The sequence below is a fragment of the Hylobates moloch genome, unplaced genomic scaffold, assembly GCF_009828535.3.
Source record: "Hylobates moloch isolate HMO894 unplaced genomic scaffold, HMol_V3 SCAFFOLD_5, whole genome shotgun sequence".
NCBI lineage: Eukaryota > Metazoa > Chordata > Mammalia > Primates > Hylobatidae > Hylobates > Hylobates moloch.
Window position 1 is genome coordinate 84,047,027 of NW_026652280.1, and position 24,023 is coordinate 84,071,049.

General features: G+C 52.8%; 3 protein-coding genes across 8 annotated transcripts in view; 1 reads left to right on the forward strand and 2 right to left on the reverse strand.

Moving 5' to 3' along the window:
• The first annotated feature begins 7,303 nt into the window (after positions 1-7,303).
• PPP2R5B (protein phosphatase 2 regulatory subunit B'beta) lies at positions 7,304-16,854 on the forward strand. Of its 3 annotated transcripts, none has more exons than XM_032153355.2 (14): positions 7,304-7,652; positions 8,095-8,558; positions 9,337-9,533; positions 10,426-10,527; positions 10,690-10,782; positions 10,913-11,043; positions 12,724-12,783; positions 12,883-12,991; positions 13,831-13,884; positions 13,958-14,008; positions 14,148-14,267; positions 15,166-15,293; positions 15,541-15,642; positions 16,076-16,854. In XM_032153355.2, the coding sequence occupies exons 2-14, from the start codon at positions 8,360-8,362 to the stop codon at positions 16,221-16,223; spliced, it is 1,494 nt and encodes a 497-aa protein (XP_032009246.1). In that variant the 5' UTR covers positions 7,304-7,652; positions 8,095-8,359; the 3' UTR covers positions 16,224-16,854. The 3 variants fall into 3 exon arrangements, with proteins under 3 accessions (XP_032009246.1, XP_058294888.1, XP_032009247.1); XM_058438905.1 differs by having other exon boundaries at positions 8,101-8,558; positions 16,076-16,848; XM_032153356.2 differs by lacking the exon at positions 10,690-10,782 and having other exon boundaries at positions 16,076-16,848.
• GPHA2 (glycoprotein hormone subunit alpha 2) lies at positions 16,850-18,285 on the reverse strand. The gene is made up of 4 exons (XM_032153362.2): positions 18,226-18,285; positions 17,750-17,852; positions 17,379-17,563; positions 16,850-17,254 (listed from the first exon to the last, which is right to left on the reverse strand). The coding sequence occupies exons 2-4, from the start codon at positions 17,850-17,852 to the stop codon at positions 17,153-17,155; spliced, it is 390 nt and encodes a 129-aa protein (XP_032009253.1). The 5' UTR covers positions 18,226-18,285; the 3' UTR covers positions 16,850-17,152.
• A 2,315-nt stretch (positions 18,286-20,600) lies between these two features.
• Positions 20,601-24,023, reverse strand: part of MAJIN (membrane anchored junction protein) — a 33,680-nt gene continuing 30,257 nt past the window's right edge. For all 4 annotated transcript variants that reach the window (XM_032153360.2, XM_032153357.2, XM_058438909.1 and 1 more), the window contains 3 exons: positions 22,941-23,013; positions 22,028-22,133; positions 20,601-20,945 (listed from right to left, as the gene is read on the reverse strand). In XM_032153360.2, coding sequence (XP_032009251.1) covers positions 20,897-20,945; positions 22,028-22,133; positions 22,941-23,013 — 228 coding nt within the window. In that variant the 3' untranslated portion in view covers positions 20,601-20,896. The remainder of the gene's footprint in view (positions 20,946-22,027; positions 22,134-22,940; positions 23,014-24,023) is intronic.

Consider the following 24,023-nt stretch of genomic DNA (forward strand, 5'->3'; position numbering starts at 1 on the left):
TAACAATCGTTCAAGGTAGGGATTATTGCCACCGCTTTACAGGTAAGAAAAACAGATTTAGATACGAGAAAGACCCTGCCTCAAAAACAAACAAAAATAAATAAAGGCTCTGAATCCATCACCAAGGAAGGTCTTTTTTTCCCTCCTCACCCCAGAATGCTCAGAGGGAGATTAACTGACCCTCCCTTCTCTCTGCCGTCGGTCAGGCCTTGGGCCCCTCTCTGGAATAATAATAGCTTTTCATATCTCTAGTCCTAAAATCAAAGAGTGGATTCTGCCTCCTTTAAGCAGGGGGGCGTTGTTTTTGTACAGCCTTTGAGCTAAGTATGGTTTTTATGTTTTTTAAGTGGTTAGGGGAAAAATCAAAAGAAGAATGAACTTTTCATGGCATGTGAAAATCATATGAAATTCACATTCCAGTGTTTATACTTAACGTTTTAGTGTCCCACAGTCTTGCTCATTTGCTTAAGTTCTGTCCAGGGCTGCTTTCTTGCTACAAGAGCAGAATTCAGTACTTGAGACAGAGGCCTGCAAAGCCTAAAATATTTATTTTCTGGCCCTTCACAGAAAAAGTTTGCCAACCACTGCTCTGTAGGGGGCGGCCACACAAAACCTCTTACATCGTGGGCGACTTCAGGAACAGCCACAGGTAATTATGTTTCTTTTCTTTCTGAGACAGACTCTGTCACCCAGGCTGGAGTGCAGTGGCACAATCTTGGCTCACTGCAACCTCTGCCTTCTGGGTTCAAATGATTCTCCTGCCTTGGCCTCCCGGAGTAGCTGGGATTACAGACGTGCACCACCGCACCTGGCTAATTACCGTGTTGGCCAGGCTGGTCTCGAACTCCTGACCTTAGGTGATCAGCCTGCCTTGGCCTCCCAAAGTGTTGGGATTACAGGCATCAGCCACCATGCCCGGCCTATGTTTCTATTTTTTTTTTTTTTTTTTTTTTTGAGACGGAGTCTTGCTCTGTTATCCAGGCTGGAGTGCAGTGGTGCAGTCTCAGCTCACGCAACCTCTGCCTCCTGGGTTCAAATGATTCTCCTGCCTTGGCCTCCTGGAGTAGCTGGGATTACAGGCATGCACCAGCACACCTGGCTGTGTTGGCCAGGCTGGTCTCAAACTCCTGACCTTAGGTAATCAGTCTGCCTTGGCCTCCCAAAGTGTTGGGATTACATGCATGAGCCACCGCGCCCAGCCTGTGTTTCTATTTTATTTATTTTTATTTATTTATCTTTTTTGAGACGGAGTCACGCTCTGTTGCTGAGGCTGGAGTGCAGTGGTGCAGTCTCGGCTCATGCAACCTCTGCCTCCTGGGTTCAAGGGATTCTGAGTAGCTGGGATTATGGGTGTGAGCTACCCCGCCTAGCCTGTTTCTATTTTAATCTTACTTGGGAGCTGGACTCCTACATTCTAATGCCAAAACTCAGCCTAAAGCAAGGGCAACCGCCCTGGCCCATGGGGCAGGGACCTGTATTCCAGTCCCACCCATGGGTGGTTTCTTCTCCTCTTGTGACCCTCAGTTTTATCCTCTGTAACTGGGGTTGGGTTAGTAGGTGGAGATAGTTCATTACCTGGAAGGAACAGGCTCCATTCAGGGAGGCAGGCTGATAGGACAGCCATTCAGAAAGTGCTTATGGGCCGGGCGCCATGGCTCATGCCTGTAATCCCAGCACTTTGGGAGGTCCAGGCAGTTGGATCATGAGGTCAGGAGATTGAGACCACCCTGGCTAACACGGTGAAACCCCATCTCTACTAAAAAAATACAAAAAAAATTAGCCGAGCTTGATGGCGGGCGCCTGTAGTCCCAGCTACTCGAGAGGCTGAGGCAGGAAAATGATATGAACCCGGGAGGCGGAGCTTCCAGTGAGCCGAGTTTGTGCCACTGCATTCCAGCCTGGGCCACAGAGCGAGACTCCGTCTCAAAAAAAAAAAGAAACTGCTTGTGGAAGGAATCGAGAGCTCTGCCTTCTTCCATGCCAGGCCGGGGGCAGTACTGTGCTCACCAACTGATTATTACATTAATAATAATAGACCGGGTTGGGTTGCTCACTCCTGTAATCCCAGCACTTTGGGAGGCTGAGGCAGAAGGATCGCTTGAGCCTAGGAGTTTGAGACCAGCCTGGGCAACATAGCTGAATCCCAGGGTCTACAAAAAAAAAAAAAAAAAAAAAGTTTCAAAAAATTAGCTGGGCATGGTGGTGTGTGCCTGTGGTCATTTGAGCCCAGGAGTTTGAAGTTGCAGTGAAGCTATGAATGCACCACTGCACTCCGGCCTGGGTGACAGACGGAGATCTTGTCTAAAAAAAAATTAATAGTAAATAGAATTGCCGCCCTGAATTAAGCCTGTGTGATGTCCTAGGCCTTGGGCTTGTTACTTTACGTGCACGATCTCATCTGCTCTGCTGTTCACCATATGCTCATGAGGGAGGTTCTATTAATATCCCCATTCTTAAGGGAGAGGAGACCAAGGCTACGTGCCTAAATGCTGTGGAGCGAATGAATGAAAAAGCATTAAGATTCAGAAATCACAAAAAGAAAAAAGAGGCTGGGAACAGTGGCTTATGCGTCTAATCCCAGCATTTTTGGGAGGCTGAGGTGGCCAGAGTCACTTGATCCCGGGAGGCAGAGGTTGCAGTGAGCTGAGATTGCACCACTGCACTCCAGCCTGGGCGACAGAGCAAGACTCCATCTCAAAAACACAAAAAAGGAAAGAAAAAAGAAAAAACACCACTTCTCCTCCTTCCAAAGGCAGTGGGGATAGAAGGGGATATTCTCTTGGTCCAAGAAAAGTTGTCCTTTCTAGGCCCCTGGCGCCACTCTGGAAGTTTGCTCTCCTCCAGTGAGGGAGACCCCAGGGTCAGGCTGCACTCACATCTGTCTCTTGTAACTTAACTGGTGGGCACATCCGTCTCTTAAGAGTTGGTGCCTGCGGGTCCATTCCTGAGCCCCAGTTCCCAGTGCCGTGTGTGTGCCACAGCAGAAGATTAGACAGGACTGAGAGGATGCAAAGATACTTCCCCAGACAAGCTCAGTAGAAAACCAGCTCCAGAGACAGTCATTCTCCAACCTGGCCTCAGAGGAGGAGCTAAAGGAGTGAGCAAAAAATCCTTGCACAGTAAAGGGGATGATATTCTCTTGGGAGGAAATGGGGTGTTGGGAACCCCATGGGGCATTCTGCAACGAAGCCCCAAGCCCCACTTTAGGTCCAGCAGTTATTTTTTTTTTTTTTTTTTTTGAGACGGAGTCTCGCTCTGTCTCCCAGCCTGGAGTGCAGTGGCGCGATCTCAGCTCGCTGCAACTTCTACCTCCAGGGTTCAAGTGATTCTCCTGCCTCAGCTTCCTGAGTAGCTGGAATTACAGGTGCACACCATCACGCCTGCCTAATTTTTCTATTTTTAGTAGAGATGGGGTTTCACTGTGTTGGTCAGGTTGGTCTCGAAGTTTTGACCTCGTGATCTGCCTGCCTCAGCCTCCCAAAGTGCTGGAATTACAGGTGTGAGCCACTGCACCCAGCCTTAGGTCCAGCAGTTCTGTATATATATATAGATATATATGTAATTTTTTTTTGAGACAGTACCTCACTCTTGCTCAGGCTGGAGTGCAGGGGCATGATCACAGTTCACTGCAACCTCTGCCTCCCGTCCTCAAGCAATCCTCCCACCTCAGCCTCCCCGAGTAGCTGGGACTACAGGCTCATGCCACCATGCCCAGCTAATTTTTCTATTTTTTGTAGAGATGGAGGTTTACCATGTGGCCCAGGCTGGTCTTGAACTCTTGGGCTCAAGCAATCCGCCTGCCTCTGCCTCCCAAAGTGCTGGGATTACAGGCGTGAGCCCCTGCACCTGGCCTAGGTCCAGCAGTTCTAACAAATACACTGGCCCTGGGCACTGCATTTAGGGGCTTCCTCTACTGGACAACTGGATTCCAGTCAACTCAAGAGGTCAGGGGAAGTTTGGGGTCAGGATTCCTCCCCGTAGAGAGAAAATGGGGAGGGCCAGGCTTTGCCCAGGCCGGGGGGCATCCTTCCCACCTTAGATTAAGTGAAAATTCATCAGGCAAACTGTGTGCTTCAGGTCTCAGGGGCCCTGAAGGAGTCTCTCGCTTCCCCCAGGGATGGCCCACCCTCTGGGGTGAGAAAGGGATCACGGAGGTGGCCTGGGGGCTGTGGCTTTTGACTCTGTCCTGGGTGGAGAGCTTGGGTTTTATCAGAGGGAAGGGCTTTCATGGAGGAAGACAGGCCATCCCTCAAGGATGGGTGGAGCTGGAGGGAGGAGATCCTAGGCAGATGGCAGGGAACTGGGTGTCCAGGCCAGAGGAGCTCCTCCAGGTAGCTCAGGGGCACCAGGAGAACAGGGGGATCTGGACACACCTGAAAAAGCAAACTTCATCTATAAATACATGGAACTTCATCTATAAATACAATACTGTTGAATTGTACAACTAAAATGGGTGACCTTTTTTTTGTTTTGAACATACATCTGTCGTTGCATATAACACAATGTAATGCATTTCATTTAAATTGTGGTAAAAGCCACATGGTGCTTTTTTTAAAAGCTACATGGTGGCTCACACCTGTAGTCCCAGCATTTTGGGAGGCCAAGGCGGGAGGATCACTTGAGCCCAGGAGTTAGAGACCAGTCTGGGCAACACGGCAAAACCCTGTCTCTACAAAGAATACAAAAAATTAGCCAGGAGTGGTGGCATGCGCCTGTGGTCTCAGTTACTCGGGACTGAGGCTGAGGTGGGAGGACTGCTTGAGCCCGGGAGGCAGAGGTTGCAGTGAGCCAGGATCGCGCCACTGCAAAAAAAAAAAAAAAAAAAAAAAAAAGCCGGGTGCAGTGGCTCACGCCTGTTATCCCAGCATTTAGGAGGCTGCGGCGAATGGATCACTTGAGCTCAGGAGTTTGAGACCAGCCTGCGCAACATGGCGAAACCCTGTCTTTACCAAAAAACCAAAAATTAGCCTGGCATGATGGCGTGCGTCTGTGGTTCCAGCTACTTGGGAGGCTGAGGCAGGAGGATTGCTTGGGCCCGGGAGGTGGAGGTTGCAGCAGTGAGCTGAGATGGTGCCACTGCACTCAAGCCTGGGTGACACAGTGAGACTCTGTCTCAAAAACAAAAAGAAAGAATGTTCAACCTTGCATCCCCCAAGTGACACTGTGCCTATTTTGAGACCCAGTTCAAATACCACCACTTCAGAAGTCTCTTTTTTCAGCCGGGCACGGTGGCTCACGCCTGTAATCCCAGCACTTTGGGAGGCCGAGGTGGGCGGATCACGAGGTCAGGAGATCGAGACCATCCTGGCTAACACGGTGAAACCCCGTCTCTACTAAAAATACAAAAAAACTAGCTGGGCTTGGTGGTGGGCGCCTGAAGTCCCAGCTATTCAGGAGGCTGAGGCAGGAGAATGGTGTGAACCCAGGAGGCAGAGCTTGCAGTGAGCCGAGTTTGTGCCACTGCACTCCAGCTTGGGCGACAGAGTGAGACTCCGTCTCAAAAAAAAAAAAAAAAAAATTTTTTTTTTCTTCCAGGAGTCTTATCCCTCTCCTCTACTCTTCAGTGCCCCATTTCTCAAATGGAACATCTCTGTTTTTTGTTTTGTGTTTGGGCCAGGATCTCTGTCACCCAGGCTGGAATGCGACAGCATAATCACAGCTTACTGCAGCCTCTAACTCCTGGGCTTATGTGATCTTCCCACCTCAGCCTCCCAAAGTATCCAGACTACAGGTGTGAGCCATCACACCTGGCCTTAGCACTTCCTTTATATAAAACACCAGTCCTGTGTGGTCAGTCTAGCTTGAGACCAGGGCACTGGTACCCAGGGGGCTTGTGGAGGTGGGCTGTAGCCAGCTGGGAGGTGGAAGCCTGGCCCCTGGCCCGAACTTTTGATGACACGCTGTGTGACACCGGGCAAGGCGCTTCTCCTCTCTTTGGCTCCAGGTCCTTGCCTGGCTGCAGAGGCTCTGTGGGCCTGCCCTCCCTCAGCTTGTTCAGGGATGCAGAGGAGCCTGGGAGGTGGGCAAGGAGGGAGATCATGGATTCCCATTGGACAGACAGAGACACCAAGGGCTGGATGGGCAAGGCCTGCCGGAGGTTCCTGAGCAAGCACAGCACTTGCTGGGTCTCCAGTGCCGGAGTCCTGGACCCCAGCCTGGTGAACTGCGGCCCTCGGTGCAGGCCTCTGCCTTCTGTTGCTTTGGTAGGCGGGCACTTCTTGGGCACCCAGGCTTCCTCTGCAACCGAGAGGATGGCTGGGTGGTTCCGCTGGAGCACTGAGTGGTCACCAATACCCAAAGCAGGATGGGGCAGACTCTGAAAAGGCCCCTAGTCCCCTCCCCGACCTCATTATCTGGTTTCATCACCCTTTCCTGCTGCTCACCATGGACCAGCTGCTCATCCAGGCAACATTTCAGGGTGGAGATTTCACAGCAGTGTAGCAGGATGGAGTTCAGGGCTATAAAGAATGTTGGGGTCCAGGATCCTAGGAGGGGGGCCCAGGACTGCAGGCTGGGAACTTTTGGTTAGCATGCCAAACTCCTAGACTCCCACCTGTGCCTTGCATACCAGCAGCAGGATTTTGAGCAAGAGGCACTGTCCCACCCAGCCCATCTTAGGGTCCAGGGGGGCTGAAAGGTCCATCCGGGAAGGCCAGGCTGCCTGGGATGAGGTGGCAGCTCCAGGAGAAAACCTCCTCCTCTCGGGCTTTGCCACTCCAGGACTGGCCCTTTAAACCGGAGACCATGATGTCACCATAGACAGCAAGGGATGGGAGGGGGACTGCAGGCCTGAGGATGGACTGCATCTCCCAGCAGGCTTGGGTGTACCACACCCCTCCCAGCAAGCACTGACTCATCGCAGACTTTTAACTAGTCCGGTGCTGGTTTCCAAGGGGTTTCTGAAGTGTCTGGTGGTTCTGGGGTGAGGGTGAGGTTCCTGGGGTGATGGCCTAGGGCATAGAAGGCCCAGGCCAAATCTGTGGGCCTGGCATAGCTTGCTGCGACTCCTTCCTGTCAGTGTCCTGGCATCACCCCACTTTCCTGGTGCAAACTCCTAAGCCCTCCTCTTTCCCTATGCAGCCTCCCTTCTAGAATCCAGGCTTCCCGCCCCCGGCTAGAGGCCATCCCACTCTGCTCTCTGGCTGCAAAAGCTTCGGTCTTCACCCCGAGTCTGCCCTCAAGGGTGTCCCCTTTGGTCTGGCAGCTCACTTTAAACGGCGCGGGGACTACATCTCCCAGCGGCCCCGGGCCTTCCTGACGCAGCCCCCCTTTCAGCCCGCGGGGAGGTGCGGGCCGGGCGGGGGGAGGTGACTTGATGTCATCCTGAGCAGCTGGGCGGCGGGTGCCGGTGCGCACGGAGCCGAGCCGGGGCTCCCGCTGCGCTGCACCGCGTTGGGTCGGAGTCCCCGGACTTCAGCGGAGATCCGCGCGCTGCGACGGCCGGTGCAGAGCCCGCCGAGCGCCCAGTCCCGGCCCGGGGCTGAGTTGGGGGCATGCTCTAGCCCCCCGCGGAGCCCGGGAGAGAACCCAGGAGCGCCGCCGCCCAGCCCCAGCGCCCCGAGCGGAACCGCTGCGAAGGGGCCCTGAACGGCCGTCGTCCTCCCTACGGGCAGCCCCCGGGGGTTGGCGACCGAAGTCTGGGTTTTCGAGAAGTGAGTGTCCCCCACCCCATGAGGTTTGGGGGGCCAGGAAGGAGGAGCTGAGGTGGGGGAGGGTGCCGGGTTCTAGGAGCGGGGTGGCATCGGGACAGCACCTCCAGTCTTGGGGTTGTCCCAAGTGGCCGGGTTTAGTGGAGCAGCGATGTGTTCCATTCTGAAAGGGGCAGGGATGACGATCGGGGCTCCATTCTGAGTCGGGGCTGGCTTAGGGGATAGGCCCTGTTCTGGGAGGGGTTGTTTTGGAGCCTTTCTGTCTGAGAGAAGGGAGGGACATGTCCAGGATGGGAGGGGGCTGCACCCCTATTTTAGGGTCTGGGCAAGGATAGGAGGGAAAAGACCTGGGCATTCCACGCAGCCTCCCGGCTCTCCTGAGGAACTGATGGGCTTTCTCTGTCTCTTTCTTGCTGACCTTTCTGCCTGACTTCGTTTTCAAAAGAGCCAGGGTGGGAACCCTAACTGGACTCTTCGGGACCCCCAGGAAGGATCTGAGGCCTGAGCCATCCTCCTTTCTACCCTGCCTGCCCCCCAGGACTGGGCAGTTGCAGGAGGCCCTGGGGGGGGGCCCAGGACTGTGGTTGTGCCCCCCCCCCCCACGCCTGGACAGGATGGGACCAAGTTAGTCTGTCCAGTCTCACCCAGCACCTCCCAGGCCCAGAGAGAACCCCCGGGGCTCTGAAAGCTTGACCTGCTGCCTGACCGCCATGGAGACGAAGCTGCCCCCTGCAAGCACTCCCACTAGCCCCTCCTCCCCCGGGCTGTCGCCTGTGCCCCCACCCGACAAGGTGGACGGCTTCTCCCGCCGTTCCCTCCGCAGAGCCCGGCCCCGCCGCTCCCACAGCTCCTCTCAGTTCCGCTATCAGAGCAACCAGCAGGAGCTCACGCCGCTGCCCCTGCTCAAAGGTGAGCTGGCCGCTGGCCACTGGGGGAACCGAACCCCCGAGGGGACCAGCAGGGCCGGGGGGTGGGGTGGGAGGCAGCGGGCAGCTGCCAAGAGAGGGAGTTTGGATACCCCTCCAGGCTAGGTTCTCCGCCATCAGAACTGACCCCAGCTCTCCAGCCCTCTCTGCTGACGCATGGCCTGACTGGCCTGTCATCGTTGGAGGTGGGACATCCGAAGGTGGTGCCACCCTAGGGGCAGACCAGGGCCAAGGGTGGGGCCCATAACCTGGGTTCCAGGGGGCCACTATCAGCCCAGCCAGCTGCCGGATCCCTGGAGCAGGCACTTGGCAGGGTTCCCTGGGATCACCACATAGCTCCCTTCCCCAGCCTTGGGCCATAGGGCCAGACTGGCCAAGCCTAAGGACACCGTAGAGATCCTTGGCCCTGAACCCCTCTCCATTTCTGTCCCTTAGAACAGGGTGCCACCTGAGAGGGAGGCAGCAGCTGTTTGGGGCACCTGTGGAAAGCTGCTGCATCCAGGACTTGTGATCTTCCTTTAAAACTCAGGCCATCATACTCTCTGAGCCTGGATTAGGAGGAAGAAAAGCAACCCTCGACCCCCAGGAATGGAGGAAGGGATAGTAGTTGTTTGCTGTCTGCAAGGAGCGGGAGATGGCACAAGAGCATGGGGCCTGGGGGCAGCAGAGGCAGCCCTGGAGATTAGGAGGGTCTGCCCCACCCAGAGCTGGGGCAGCTGGGGGAGCTGGGGCCCAGGCTCAGGATGCCCTCTCCTCCCCAGATGTGCCGGCTTCGGAGCTGCACGAGCTGCTGAGCCGGAAGCTGGCCCAGTGTGGGGTGATGTTTGACTTCTTGGACTGTGTGGCCGACCTCAAGGGGAAGGAGGTGAAGCGGGCAGCCCTCAATGAGCTGGTGGAGTGTGTGGGGAGCACCCGGGGTGTCCTCATCGAGCCCGTCTACCCAGACATCATCCGCATGGTGAGCACCTGCCACCCAGGCTCCGAGGGCCGGCCGAGAGGGCGTGTGAGCCCCGTTTCCTGTCCACAGGACCCCTGCGTGGAGAATAACCCTGTACTCATTGGCTTGGCCTCAGTCCACGTCTTCCTTCCCCCCGACCCGCTGCTGCCCAACACCCACTGAATGCCTCCTGGCCTCCCCCACCTCCACACCTTTGCTTATGCTTGCCTGAGACCTGGAGTGCCCTGCCCCACACCCCATACCATCCATGGCCTGGCTCAGGTGCCACCTCTGCCAAGAAGCCATTCTCAATACCCAAGCAGGAAATCTCCCTTTTCCTGCCCATAGACCTCACAGCTTCTAGCCTTGTTCTCCCCACTGGACTGCACCTGCCTAGAAGGCAGTGATGTGTCCCATTCACCCTTGGGTTCCCAGCCCCTGGCCCAGAGCTTGCACGAACTAGGCGTTCAGGTGATGACTGCCCAAGGAATGAACTGCTTGCTGGGGCAGATGCTGAAATCAACCCATTAGAACTTTAAATGAGGGCCAGGAGCAGCAGCTCACATCTGTAATCCCAGCACTTTGGGCCGAGGCAAGAGGATCACTTGAGGCAAGGGGTTTGAGACCAGCCTGACAGTGAGACTGCATCACTACAAAAATTTACAAATTTCTGGGCATGGTGGTGTGCTACTGTAGTCCAGCTACTCAGAAGGCTGAGGTGAGAGGATCGCTTGAGCCTGCCTCGGAGGTCGAGGTTGCAGTCAGTCGAGATTGCACCACTGCGCTCCAGCTTGGGCAACAGAGCGAGCCCCTGTCTTGGGAAAGAAAAAAAAAGAAAAGAACTTTGAATGAGGGACTCCCTGGCTTCTGGCTTCAAGGGCTTTTCCTTAATGAACCCCAACTCTCCACTCAGATCTCAGTGAATATCTTCCGGACTCTGCCGCCCAGTGAGAACCCTGAATTTGACCCTGAAGAGGATGAGCCCAACCTTGAGCCTTCATGGCCACACCTGCAGGTCTGAAGGGTTGGGGAAGACAGAGATCCAAGTTTCAGAAGAGATCCAAGGCATGGGGAGAGGGCCTCTTTAGCCCCTAGACAGTTGGATGAGGGCCATAGGGTGGAATGAGTGGGTGAGGCTGTTACTGAACTCACCTTTTTGTCTGTCCCCCTCCCCCAGCTGGTATATGAGTTTTTCCTGCGTTTCTTGGAGAGCCCAGACTTCCAGCCCTCCGTGGCCAAGAGATATGTGGATCAAAAGTTTGTCCTGATGGTGAAGTGGGGAGCCCAGGCTGGGTGGTACCACAAGGCAGGGGCAGACTCTCTGAGGGGCCAGGGATAGGATGGAAGCAACCTGGGATGGACCTTTCCCCTGACCCTGACCCTGAATCTGGTTCCCACAGCTCCTGGAGCTATTTGATAGCGAGGACCCCCGGGAGCGTGAGTACCTCAAGACCATCCTGCACCGGGTCTACGGCAAGTTCCTGGGTCTCCGGGCCTACATCCGCAAACAGTGCAACCACATCTTCCTCCGGTGAGTGGCTGCTACCTGCCAAGTAGAGACCTGGGGAGGGTGAGAGGGCTGTTAGAAGACTGTGGCAAAGGCCGTGTGTGGTGGCTCATACCTGTAATCCCAGCACTTTGGGAAGCTGAGGTGGATGGATCACCTAAGGTGAGAAGTTTGAGACCAACCTGGCCAACATGGTGAAACCTCATCTCTAATAAAAATACAAACATTAGCTGGGCATGGTGGTGGGCACCTGTAATCCCAGCTACTCAGGAGGCTGAGACAAAGATTATTTGAACCCAGGAGGTGGAGGTTGCAGTGAGCCGAGATAATGCCACTGCACTCCAGCCTGGGCGACAGAGGGAGACTGTGTCTCAAAAAAAAAAAGAAAAGAAAAAAAAGAAGACTGCAGCAAAGGCTCCTGGGCTGCAGGGGCCCTTGTGGAACTTCTGTTTCCCAAGCCCTTTCTCAGTAACGTATTACATATTGATTATACAAAGCCTGTGAAGTTGACAGAGAATGGGTATTTATTTCCATCGTAGAGACGAGAAAGTAGAGGCCAAGAGAGATGAAATGGTTTGCAGGGACTGGGTCAGTCCAGGGGCCTAGGAGCTAAATCATTTGACCCTTATCATGCCAGGCCATAAGGACCCAGAGAGAGATTCTTTCTGCAAACATGCACTGAGCACCAGCACCCACTGGGCATCAAGGCTCACGTGACCTTGTAGTTGAGACCATGGCTCTGAAGCTATATGGCCTACATTTGAGTTTGGTTCCAACGTTTGGGTGAACTTTGGCAAATTACTTAAGCTCTCTCCTAGTTTGCTCGTCTTTACAATGGGAATGCTGGCTGGGTGCAGTGGCTCATGCCTGTAATCCCAGCACTTTGGGAGTCAGAGGTGGGCAGATCACTTGAGATCAGGAGTTCGAGACCAGCCTGGCCAATGTGGTGAAACTCCGTCTCTACTAAAAATACAAAAATTAGCTGAGTGTGGTGGTAAACACCTGTAATCCCAGCTACTTGGGAGGCTGAGGCAGGAGAATCGCTTGAGCCTGGGAGGTGGAGGTTGCAATGAGCCAAGATTGCACCACTGAACTCCTGCCTGGGCGACAGAGGGAGATTCCATCTCAAAGATAAGATAAAAATGGGGATGCTGCTTGTACTAACTCAGGGACCATCATCAAGGTGACATGGGGCCTTGCTTCCAAAGCACTCAGCATAGCTCCTGGACTGAGGCTGGGACTCTGAAACATTAGTTGTTATTGTTATTAGCTACAAAATGGGTGAGCCATGATCCCTGTCCTCCAGCACCTTGGAGTCCATTAGATTCCCTATTAACATTGGGTTTGTTTTATTTAACTGCTGAGTCTTGATTTCTTCATCCATGTGATGGATTTCATAAGCCCCATCTCCCTGGATAATTTTGAGACTTACATGGTACAGAGTAGATGCGCTGTTTGTCATTCTCTTGGTTGACTGGCAAGAGAGCCTTGAGCTTGGGACTCAGTGCAGAGGTGGCTGGGCTGAGAAGGGCATTTCAGTGTGGAGGGACGGGGACCTCAATGGGGCCTGATTTGGGATGTTGGGAAGGGAGTGTGGCCTCTGGGTTGGGGGAGAGTTGGATGAGCATGCTGTGCAGGTGAGGGTGGGAAGGCAGGATGCCTAAGGGGGCACTGGGCCTACCCACCTGCGTTCTTCTCTTGCAGGTTCATCTATGAATTCGAGCACTTCAATGGTGTGGCTGAGCTGCTGGAGATCCTAGGAAGGTGATTCTCCCTGGGCCTCAGCTGGAGCTCAGGATTCCGGAAGGAGGGACTGGGGCCAGGTCACCTGAGCCCTCTTCCTCTCTTCTGCCTCCTCCTCAGCATCATCAATGGCTTTGCGCTGCCCCTGAAGACAGAGCACAAGCAGTTCCTGGTTCGCGTCCTGATCCCCCTGCACTCTGTCAAGTCGCTGTCTGTCTTCCATGCCCAGGTGAGGCCCAGGCCTGGCCCTGCTGCAGCAGGAGCTCCAGACAGTCAGGGCAGCCAGTGGGTCCTGGAGGTCAGATCCTCCAGGGATCCTATCTCACCTTTTTTGTCTTTATAATTCTGTTCCATCTACCTTAGAAAATTCCCACTGGCACTTTAAGGCTAACCTCAGATATCAGCTCTGTGAAGCCAGGCTTTTCTTCTCTACCCTCCCTTGGCAGAATTACATTCTTCTCCCTCTATATCCCAAATATTTGGATACACAAATCTATTATGGGAGATTTTGATACACAAATTTTTTTTTTGAGACAAAACCCTACTCTGTTGCCTCGGCTGGAAAGCAGTGGTAGGAACATGGCTCACTGAAGCCTCTACCTCCTAGGCTCAAGCAGTCCTCCCTTCTCAGCCTCCCAAGTAGCTAGGACCACAGATGTACGCCACATGCCTAATTTAAAAAAAAATTTTTTTTGTAGAGGCAGTGTCTTGCTATGTTACCTAGGCTGGTCTCAAACTCCTGGGCTCAAGTGATTCTGCCGCCTCGGCTTCCCATAGTGCTTGGATTACAGGCATGAGCCACCACACTAGCCATATTATGGAATCTTTTGCAAAACTTATAAAGATGAGTTTGTTGACTGTCCCCACTCCCCGCGAGATCATAGTTGTATTCCCAGCACACTGAGTGTGATGCCTGGTACATCCTAGGCAGGTGATAAATGCTTGGTGAGTAAGAAAGTAACAGGCCGTGGGTGAGCAGTGTTTGGCATTCTGTCCTGGGCAGCAAGTCCTTGGCACCTGGTGCCTTCCTGACCTGTCTTCCTTCCCTCCACCTGTCACCCCCTGCAGCTGGCATACTGTGTGGTGCAGTTCCTGGAGAAGGATGCCACTCTGACGGAGCACGTGAGTACCTCTGGGGGCTAAGGCAGCCTCTCACCTCTGCAGGCGTGACTCTTTTCTGTCTCACCTCCCACAGGTGATCCGGGGGCTGCTCAAATACTGGCCAAAAACCTGCACCCAGAAGGAGGTATGAAGAAGGGCTTTGATGCCCACCAGAGGGAGGCTGGGAGGGCTCGGCCTCTAGAAGGCAGTCAGGTGTGTGTATGTGTAGGGGGAGATGTGAGCTGCTGCCCCTCTGTCCCTACTCCCCTCCCCAACCCACCCAGGTGATGTTTCTGGGGGAGATGGAAGAGATTCTTGATGTCATCGAGCCCTCCCAGTTTGTGAAGATCCAGGAGCCCCTTTTTAAGCAGGTGGCTCGCTGTGTTTCCAGCCCCCATTTCCAGGTATGAGGCAGGACAGGCGGGGATGGGAGCAGGGCTGGCCTGGAAGGGTTGGGTAGCTGACCTAATAAAGCTCCCTTTGCCCTCAGTTTCTCCTCCAATCCCGGGTCTGGTAATGGGGAGATGCTGGACTTAGGGTCAGGAGACCTAGGGTGAAGCCTTGGACCTGCCTTCCACTGGCTGAGGGGCCTTGAGCAAATCACTGCGCCGCTCTGATTCTGATTAAGCTTCCGCAGCTGTAAAATGGGCCAACGACCTCTTCACAGGGTGGGGATAAGGATGGAAGAGATTGTGAGTGTAAACGTGTTTGGTAAACTGAAGTGTGCTCCAGAATGCGATGGAGGACTGTTATCGCTTTTCCCCTTTTGCTAGTGGCCTTAGATTTCATTAGACTCACTTTGGGATGCAGCCAGGCTTCCCCGCACCATCCCAGCTAACTCTAACTCATGTTCTGCTGCAAGCATGTGCAGACTTCCTCCTGTTCTTATGGGCCATAACCCAGTGGAAGTCAAGTCTTCCTCAAAGTGATTCTGGCACTTCGGTTCATTAAACACCTAAAAGTCTAGTATCTCATTTGATTCTTATAACATCCTGTTGAGATAGGTATTATTAGCCCATTTTACAGATGAGAAAACTGAGGCTGGGAGGTTAAATGCCTCTCCCAAGGTCGCATGGCGTAGTAGAGTCTGTAGTGGTTAGGATTCACCCCGCAGCATTGGATTCCGTATCTAGTACTCTTTTCCCTTCAACAACGTTGCTTCCTCCAGGGCTCAGATAAGCCCTGAAGGTGGGGTGTGTGAAGGTCAGGGGGCCTGGGTATTGAGGTAGTGATGGACACCAGACCTTGCACACAGAGAGAAGCCACTGCCAGTTAATCACTCTGCCATCTTGTCTGCCCCAGGTTGCAGAGCGGGCTCTGTATTTCTGGAACAATGAGTATATCCTAAGCCTCATTGAGGACAACTGCCATACTGTGCTGCCTGCTGTGTTTGGGACCCTCTACCAAGTCTCCAAGGAGCACTGGAACCAGTGAGTGCCAGGCCATGACCTAACTCACAGAAACTGGGACCAGGGCCAGCCAGTCCAGACCCTAGGGTTACTCCTAGCTGGAGAGTATCAGAGAAAGCATCAAAAGATGGCCCAGGGGTGGTGAAAAGGACAGGAAAGTGGGCAGTGCTTGTGTTCAGGTGGAATGCTGTATGTGAAGGGCAGGGAAAGGGAGAGGTGGGAAAACCGAAGCTGTTTCATCTCCTCGTCCCTCCTTGACCCTGCCAAGAACCATCGTATCACTGATCTACAATGTGCTCAAGACCTTCATGGAGATGAATGGGAAGCTGTTTGATGAGCTCACAGCCTCCTACAAGCTGGAAAAGCAGCAGTGAGTGTTGGGGGCTGGGCGTGGGGGAAGGGAGATGAGCAGGGAGGAATCAGACCCCCATGGCTGGAGGGAACCCGAGGACCACCCCAAACTCTGTCTGATCAGATGCTGCAAGACTGTCCATGCTCCTGCCATCCTATGCCTGACTGTCTGCCCCTGTATCCTCCTGTCATTCTTCGAGTAGCTCAGACTTGTTCTGACTCCCTGTAGCTTCCTACAGAAGCCAGAACCACTCAGGCCCCACCCATCATCTTCTCCGTGACTGCAGGCTGGGATCTGTCTGTCCTCTGCTGTCTTCCCTCAGTAGAGGGTTTTTATGGAGTCACAGAACAAAAATGGTTCCATGCCTTCCCTTTGCCGGTGGGGTGGTAGTGAGGGAGTTTGGACTGTGGGGGGCCCCAGGAAAGGGAGCTGCCTCACCCTCTCTCCCCAGGGAGCAGCAGAAGGCCCAGGAGCGTCAGGAGTTATGGCAAGGTCTGGAGGAGCTGCGGCTACGCCGGCTACAGGGGACCCAGGGGGCCAAGGAGGCCCCCCTCCAGCGGCTTACACCCCAGGTGGCCACCAGTGGGGGTCAGAGCTAGACAGCACCTCAGAAGGGGAGAAGCTAAACCCAGAGCTGTCAGTCCCTCTATCCCTTCTCCTGTCCAGGGGCCCAGAGAGAAACACACCTACCCCTGGCCTTGCCAGAGTGGCTTCTGAGGACTCCCTGCCCAGCCCAGCTTTCACTGGGGGGAGACAAGGAGAGGCAATGGTGGTCTTGGCAACAGAATGCTCAGCCCCTCGTGGCAGGACTTGACAAGGGCAAGCTTGACCAGGAAGCTGCCATCAGGGATCTTCCCCTGCCCCACAAAGCTGGGCTCCGACTGCAGGCGGGCTCCCACCCTCTGCTTCTGGCCTTGGGCAAGGGCACTCAGCGCCTCGCCTGCCCCTGCCTCGGCCAACACGAGGTCCTTCCTCATCCCCACCATGGGGTCCATGGTCTATTTATTCTTGCCCAGCTCACCCTCTACACAGACACTGTCCTGGGTGCACACTCCTCCCTTCCCTCGCTGTGTACTTCCTTGTCCCCTTTTTATTTATTGGGCAGGGGGAGGGTGAGGGCACAGGCAAGAAGAGATTCACAGTGTCCTGGGGTGAGGGGGGGTTCACAGTAATCATGGTCTACCCCTCTTTCCCTGGCTGGGGGTAGTCTTAATAAAGAGAGAAATTCAAGAACTGCTTGCTTTATTTAGGGGTAAGGGCAAAGAGGGAAGTAAAATGATGAAAGATTGGTTTAGAAGGGCCAGGCAGAGGCAGGGAAGAAGCAGAAACTCCCCTCTTCTCAGGTGACAGTCACAAAATCTTACAAAGGGTCAAAGCTGGAACAACCCTCCCCTTATTAAAAAAAAACTCCATAGCAAGTAACCAGCAGGACTGGAGCTCCTTCCAGTTTTTGAATCTCAAACACAGGTTTCCCCCACCAGAATGTCAAGCCCTGTGACCCAGGGGAGAAAGGAGGGGAGAGGATGGGCTAGTAGCGAGAGAGGCGACACATGTCACACTGGCAGGCCCTGGCCGTGAAGATCTCGAGCTCCTCCCTCCGGCTCCCCACACACTGCAGCTGTACTTTGACCTGCGGGAGACGGGAGTCCGGGAGTCCGTGCTGCAGTCCCCTTTCTCAGGGCTGTCTTAGATCTCCATCTCCCCGGTCTTCCCCCGACCCCAACATCCATCCACTGGGTTCGGGCCCTTCTCACCTTCTTCAGGCCACTGATGGTGCAGCACTGAGAGATGGAGGTGATGTTGTGTCGGTAACCACTGGCCACCAGCACAGAGTACCGAGAAGGGAAGGCACTGGACTCACAGTGGCCCACACAGGCCTGTGCCACGTGGGAGCCCTGGCAGGTGCCTTGGCGGTCACTTCGCACTGTCACATTGAAGGCTAGAAGGAGATAGGCAAGCAGTAGACGGCGCCTCTGCCAAGGTTTGCCTCCCCCCAGCTCCTGTTGCCTGTGCCTCAGTGTGGGGCCGTCTAGGGTGCTGCCTGCCTCACCATCCACTCTATTAGCTCTTCGCTCCCACCCAGAACCTCCACTCCTCCTAGCCCTCCGGTCTCAGAGGTACTCACGGTGCAAGTGGCAGCCTGGGATGACTGCCTCCTGGCCCCAGGCTTCAGTGACTGCCAGGACCAGCAGACAGAGGACCAGGGTTTGAGGGGACGCCATAGGCATCTGGAACACAGTGGGGAGATGTCTCTACGTGGGTGTGCAGGTGGTATGGCGAGTTCTTTAAATACTGCATTCCAGGTGAGCGAGCCAGGGCTGGCTGGTCTGACAGGTGAGGTGTGCCTGAATGGTGCTGCCTTTTCCCTGTATCTGCCTTTGTGTGTGTGTGTGTGTGTGTATGGGTGTGAGTGTGAGCAGCTGTCTCTGGAAAGGACCTGTGTGTCAGCCCTCTGTGCAGTGATTCTCCCTTCCCTGGAATTTCCTTCACCATCTGGAGCGCAAACATCTTCCTCCCTCCATCTGCCCCATCTTGGCCTGCAGGGCCCTCGTCCACATTCCCAGACCCTCCCCAGAGCTCCTCCTGCCTCAGCGAGCTCACCACTTCCGAGGCCCAGGAACAGAGCGGCTTGCAGTTTTCCTGTGCCTCCTGCTGGTCTCCAGCTTGGTGCTGGCTCTCCAGGCTTTTATTTGCCAGCATTTTGGAGCCACGCCCTCTTGGAGATCGGCTTTCAAAACAGCCTCCCCTGCCTGAAGCCTCAGAGCGATCCCACCTGGAGGATCTTGCTCTTTGAGGTGCGGTCCTCGGAGAGCAGCTCCTGCTGCTTTCTGCTTCTTTCTGTCCAAAAAGCTACCCACAGCCCAGGCCTGGAAAAGTCAGATGTGGAGAGAAGCCTAGGAGCTGGTGGAGTGTGCAGCGTGTGTGCAGTTGACACAGGGGTCAAGACTTTTGGCTGAGTTGTGGGCACCTGGGTTCTCTTTGCTCTGTGACCTTGGACAGAACATTTCCCTGTTCAGGGCCTGATCACCCCTAACTTTATTATTATTTATTACTATTATTTTGAGAGGGTCTGGCTCGGTCACCTAGGCTGGAGTGTGGTGGTGTTATCTCGGCTCACTGCAACCTCCACCTCCCAGCCTCCCAGGCTCAAGCCATCCTCTCCCTTAGCCTCCCCAGTAGCTGGGACCACAGGCGCACCACTAAGACCAACTAACTTTTGTATTTTTTTGTAGAGATGGGATTTCACCACGTTGCCCACGGTGGTCTTGAACTGCTAAGCTCAAGTGATCCGCCTGCCTAGGCCTCCCAAAGTGCTAGAATTATAGGCATGAGACACTGTGCCTGGCCACACCCCTAATTTTAAAACCACTAAACTCAGCCCTGCTTGCCTTTTTCTAACTGCAAAGGAAAGGGACTGGAGAAGGAGATTCTTAGGGACAAAGGAAATTATACCAGTGGAGGTCTCCTGAGATGCGCTTGGTGGCAGGGCCGGGGGTTTGGGGGTTGCTGTCTGTTTCAGAGCTGCATGGCCATGGTGTCAGTGGATGATTTGCATCCTGTGCTACAGAGTAACGTTCTGAGCTGGAGTGCTCCCCTAGCCCTGGAATAACAGGGACCTGCCTCCTGGAAGGGCCTGAAGTTATCAACCCCAGCAAAGCTGATCTATTTGTCCAGCTCTGGTTTTATAGATGAGGCAACTAAGGCTCGAAGAAGGAAAGTTACTAAAAGTCACCCAGCTAGTTAATGTTGGGGCTGATTTCAAATTCAAATCTGCTGTCCATCCATGGTGCTAAACTACACTTGAGCAAGAATGTGGCAAGTTGGAGAAAGACCCCTAGGCAGCAGTGGCCAGAGGGGTTGGGGCAAGGTGGAGAGCCAAAGGAAGCCTGTGGTGATTCTGGGCAGCCCCCTTCGGGGTCATTGCCTCACTGGTCTGCTCAGAAAGAGCAGGGCCAGTCACAGACTGCTAGAGCTAGAAGGCACTTTATAACTCACCAAATCCTACCCCCTCATTTTCTGGATGAGAAAATAAGAGCTCAGCGGAAAACAACTTCCTAAAGCTTCACTGTAAGCTAGTCAGAGTCAGGGCGGGCACTCACAGCTCCAGATTTGGAGCTGTGCTTCTTAGCAGCTTTGTAAAACAGGCAATGTTTGGGACAGTCGAGTAAAGGCTGTAAACACAATTTGAGAGGAATTGATGTTACTAATGTCACTAATCCTTAAATTCCCACACCCTACGGTTTCCCCATCAGCCCCCATCCCCTCAAGACCTGGGTCCTCGTTTGCCAGGTCCTCCACAGCAGTCCACCTCTTCTCCCCACCAAGGGTGCAGGCAGCATAGCAACAGGACGCAGCGGGAACTCAGCAGTTCCGCCTCTACTCTCCCACTCATGAGGGGCACCCTCTGGCATGTGACAGATGATGACTTCTGTTTAAAGCATTTGGGTGACAAGGCTCATTACCTTATGAGGTAGCCCACTCTAACATTGGACATCTCTAACAGGTAAAAAGTGACTCCTTTGTTGTGAGCTAAAATGAGTTTCCCTACATTTCCATAGATCATTTTGGTTCTCCACGGCCACACAAGGCTAAAGTGTCTGTTACAGATCAGTCCTTTAGTTGAAGGCAGCTCAGGTGCCCAGGCCTTCTCCAGGGGTGCCAACCTGGATTGACTTCCAGTTAATCTGATAAACGAATCTGTATTGCTGTCAGACAGAGGGATAGAGAGGTGGGAAACATTTTGTCTATGGAGAGGCAACCATTTGGGGCCAAACTGGAACTGGGGAAGAGGTCTCTTGGGTGAGCAGTGCTCAGGACAGTGAGTCTTGAAAGACCCCATTCCCTAACCTCTGGCACCTACCCAAAGTGATCCTGTGAATAGTAACCAGGTAGACCTAGGGAAGTTTCATGCATTTTCTCTGTATCTTCAGGGAAGAATTTGTTCTCTTTTACTCTATTCCACTAAATTCAATCAATAACTCTTCATAAATAATTTATTGTCATTAGGATCCTAAGTGCCGAAGACAAAAGGCCTAAACTGGCCCTCAGGACATGAACATTTTAGAAAGTTCCATTCTTAATGTTTTAAATTGGGGAAAAATAATCTATTATAAAGGGGCAAAGGACAGGATAAAACCACAGAGGACTCAGCATGGGGACCTCATTCCCTGCGACTGAAGTGTCATAAGAAAAGGATAGAGTTGGAGGAAGAATGGCTTGGGAGGAGTCACTGCAAGAGATGATCCTCTTTCCAGCGCTGCATTTGGAAGGCTCAAGAATGGCTGCTCTTCCTGAAGAAATATCGAAATGGGAAGAGAGAGCTGCAAGAATGAGAACAGAGTAGGCTGAGACTCTATGAGGTCTCCTTCCCTTCTCCCCATTTCCCATTAGTGCTTCACTAGCTAGGGCATTTTTGCTCTGGGGAACCACTGAATGGAAATTCAAGACTGGAATCGCATTTGAAAAGGTACCCAAATTAGATTATACTCAGGAGGGGGAAATAAAGAAAAAGAATTGCAATGGGATGGCAGAGAGAGAGAGAGACATTTGCTAACTGTCCTCTGCAAACACAACCTAGATTCAGAGGGGAGAATGGAAATGTTTGGTAACCAAATCATCTGAATGGCTCAAGTAAACTAAGAATAGACTTTGTTCAAGTTAATGTTTTTGTTTGGTTGGTTTTTTTGAGACACAGTCTTGCTCTGTTGCCCAGGCTGGAGTGCAATGGCACGATCTCAGCTCACTGCAACCTCTGCCTCCCAGGTTAAAGCAATTCTCCTGCCTCCGCACCCCCTAGTAGCTGGGATTATAGGATTGTGCCACCACATCTGGCTAATTTTATTTTATTTTATTTTTTTAATCTCGGCTCACTGCAACCTCTAACTCTCGGGTTCAAGAGATTCTCCTGCCTCAGCCTCACCACCACCTCCCAGGGTCAAGCGATTCTCCTGCCTCAGCCTCCCTCCCAAGTAGCTGGTATTATAGGCATGTGCCACCATGCCCAGCTAATTTTGTATTTTTAGTAGAGATGGGCCTTCACCATGTTGGCCAGGCTGGTCTTGAACTCCTGACCTCAAGTGATCTACCTGCCTTGGCCTCCCAAAGTGCTGGGATTATAGGTGTGAGCCACCCAGCCTGGCCCAAGTTAATGTTTATGAGCTTGGCTTTATCCTGGACACATCAGGGTGGAGGTGGGTTGTGTAAAAATAAGTAAAACACAGTCTTTATTAAATGCACAATTAGGGATTTTGTTCTTAATCTCATTTCCATCATCTATCCTAGACATAAGTGAGAAGCCTCTGTGAGTAATCTGCTTTCTTTTCTATTCTAATTTCCCTGAAAGACTCAGTGAGCCACTCTGAGCTGGATCTTGAGTCTGATGGCCGCACAGAAGCTGTCTTACCTTAGAAACCCAACGAAGCCGCTGGCTGCTCGCTCCTTAGGTGGAGGTGAGTTGTGCTGCAGGGGTGGGACAATTCGCCCTGGCAGGCTGTGCTCCCACTCAGAATCTGTAAGGAAAACAATCAGGCAGGAGCAAGATGTTTGTCCATAGGCCGTTTTCATGTGAGTAGAAGGCAAAACACTCAGTATGAGCCAGAGGCAGTCTCACGCCAAGAGTTCTTTAAAGTCAGGTGAATTGTTTGTTCTGACCTTCCCAATTTCATCTCAGCTCAGTAAGATGCTATTCTGACCTCAGAGTATTTTCAGTCAAGCTTCTGGGATATTTACACAGCTCAAGTTCCAGCCATGCACTCCGGCTGGTATGTCTTCACATAAAATGACAAGTTGTTGAAGGACTCACTGGCCTACATCCCTGTTTCTGTGATAACTGCAGTCCACATTGAATCCTCGTGCTGGGTAAAAGATCAGCAAGTAGGGAGGGCAATAGCTCGACATGCATTCCCAGCCCTTGCAAAGCATCCATTTGTAACTTCAATATTAACTCTAATGCCTCAAAGGGAAGAGATCATTCTCCAACAGTACAGAAAAGGGAAACACATCCCTCTCAACATTTCTATAAAGTTTATCACCTCACTCGGAAATGTTTTGAAATAGTGAGAGCATAACTTCACTATCAGAAGCAGAGGAAGGGCATGCACTACCTCCCTTCACTCCTTCTGGGAGCTGGGGGGCTTCTATTACTCTAGGACAGGCCCCCAGACCAGAGGATGGCTAACCAAGCACCTCCACGGGAGCAAGGCACATTACCCACTGAGGGTACCCAGACTCAGCTCTGTGCTGCTCTACATATCAGAGAACTACAAGGGAAAGGGTGATTATTAAAGGAGAATAAATGGAAATTTCCCAGGACCTACCTTGTTTCTGGACATCAGTGATATCAGAGGCCAGAGTCTCCTGCAATCCTTGTTGGGTTTTTCTTTCCCTATTCTGTTAAAAAGAAGACCAAGAAAAGTCTTAAACTTTCCTCCTACACTGCCTGGCAATCTGAATGCTATTTGCTGGTGAACTGATTTCACATCAGCACTGGGGCCTGGCTTCTGACTGCCTAGACAGATTCTATATTTCTTTCCATAGGACTGTCCTTTTTTCTTTTCTTTCTTTCTTTTTTTTTTTTTTTTTTTTTTTTGAGACTGAGTCTCGCTCTGTCACCCAGGCTGGAGTGCAGTGGCACCATCTCAGCTCACTGCAAGCTCTGCCTCTCCAGCTCTCCAGTTCACACCATTCTCCTGCCTCAGCCTCCTGAGTAGCTGGGACTACAGGCGCCCGCCACCACACCCGGCTAAATTTTCGTATTTTTAGTAGAGACAGGGTTTCACCGTGTTAGCCAGGATGATCTCGATCTCCTGACTTCATGATCCGCCCGTCTCCGCCTCCCAAAGTGCTGGAATTATAGGCGTGAGCCACCGCGCCCGGCCAGGACTGTCCTTTTTTCATCTCAATATCCAAACAACTGTCCCTCTAAAACCATAAGATTTAAGAGCCAAGAATAAATCAAGCTGGGATTAACTTATCATCCCATGTTACTGAGTACCTACTATTACCAAGGACAGAACATTGAGGTTTCAGAAATCAGGAGGACCTTAAATTTACCTTGGAGAAATGTATAATCTATGGAGCAAAATGGACATAAACTAAGTCAAGACAGTGTGATGGCCGGGTATGGTGACTCATGCCTGTAATCCCAGCAATTTGGGAGGCCAAGGCGGATGGATCATCTGAGGTCAGCAGTTAGAGACCAGCCTGGCCAACATGGTCAAACCCTGTCTCTACTAAAAATACAAAAAAATCAGCCGGGCATGCTGGCGGGCACCTGTAATCTCAACTACTCAGGAGGCTGAGGCAGGAGAATCGCTTGAACCCAGGAGGCAGAGTGAACCAAGATCGCGCCATTGCATTCCAGCCTGGGGCGACAGAGCGAGACTCCATCCCCAAAAAAA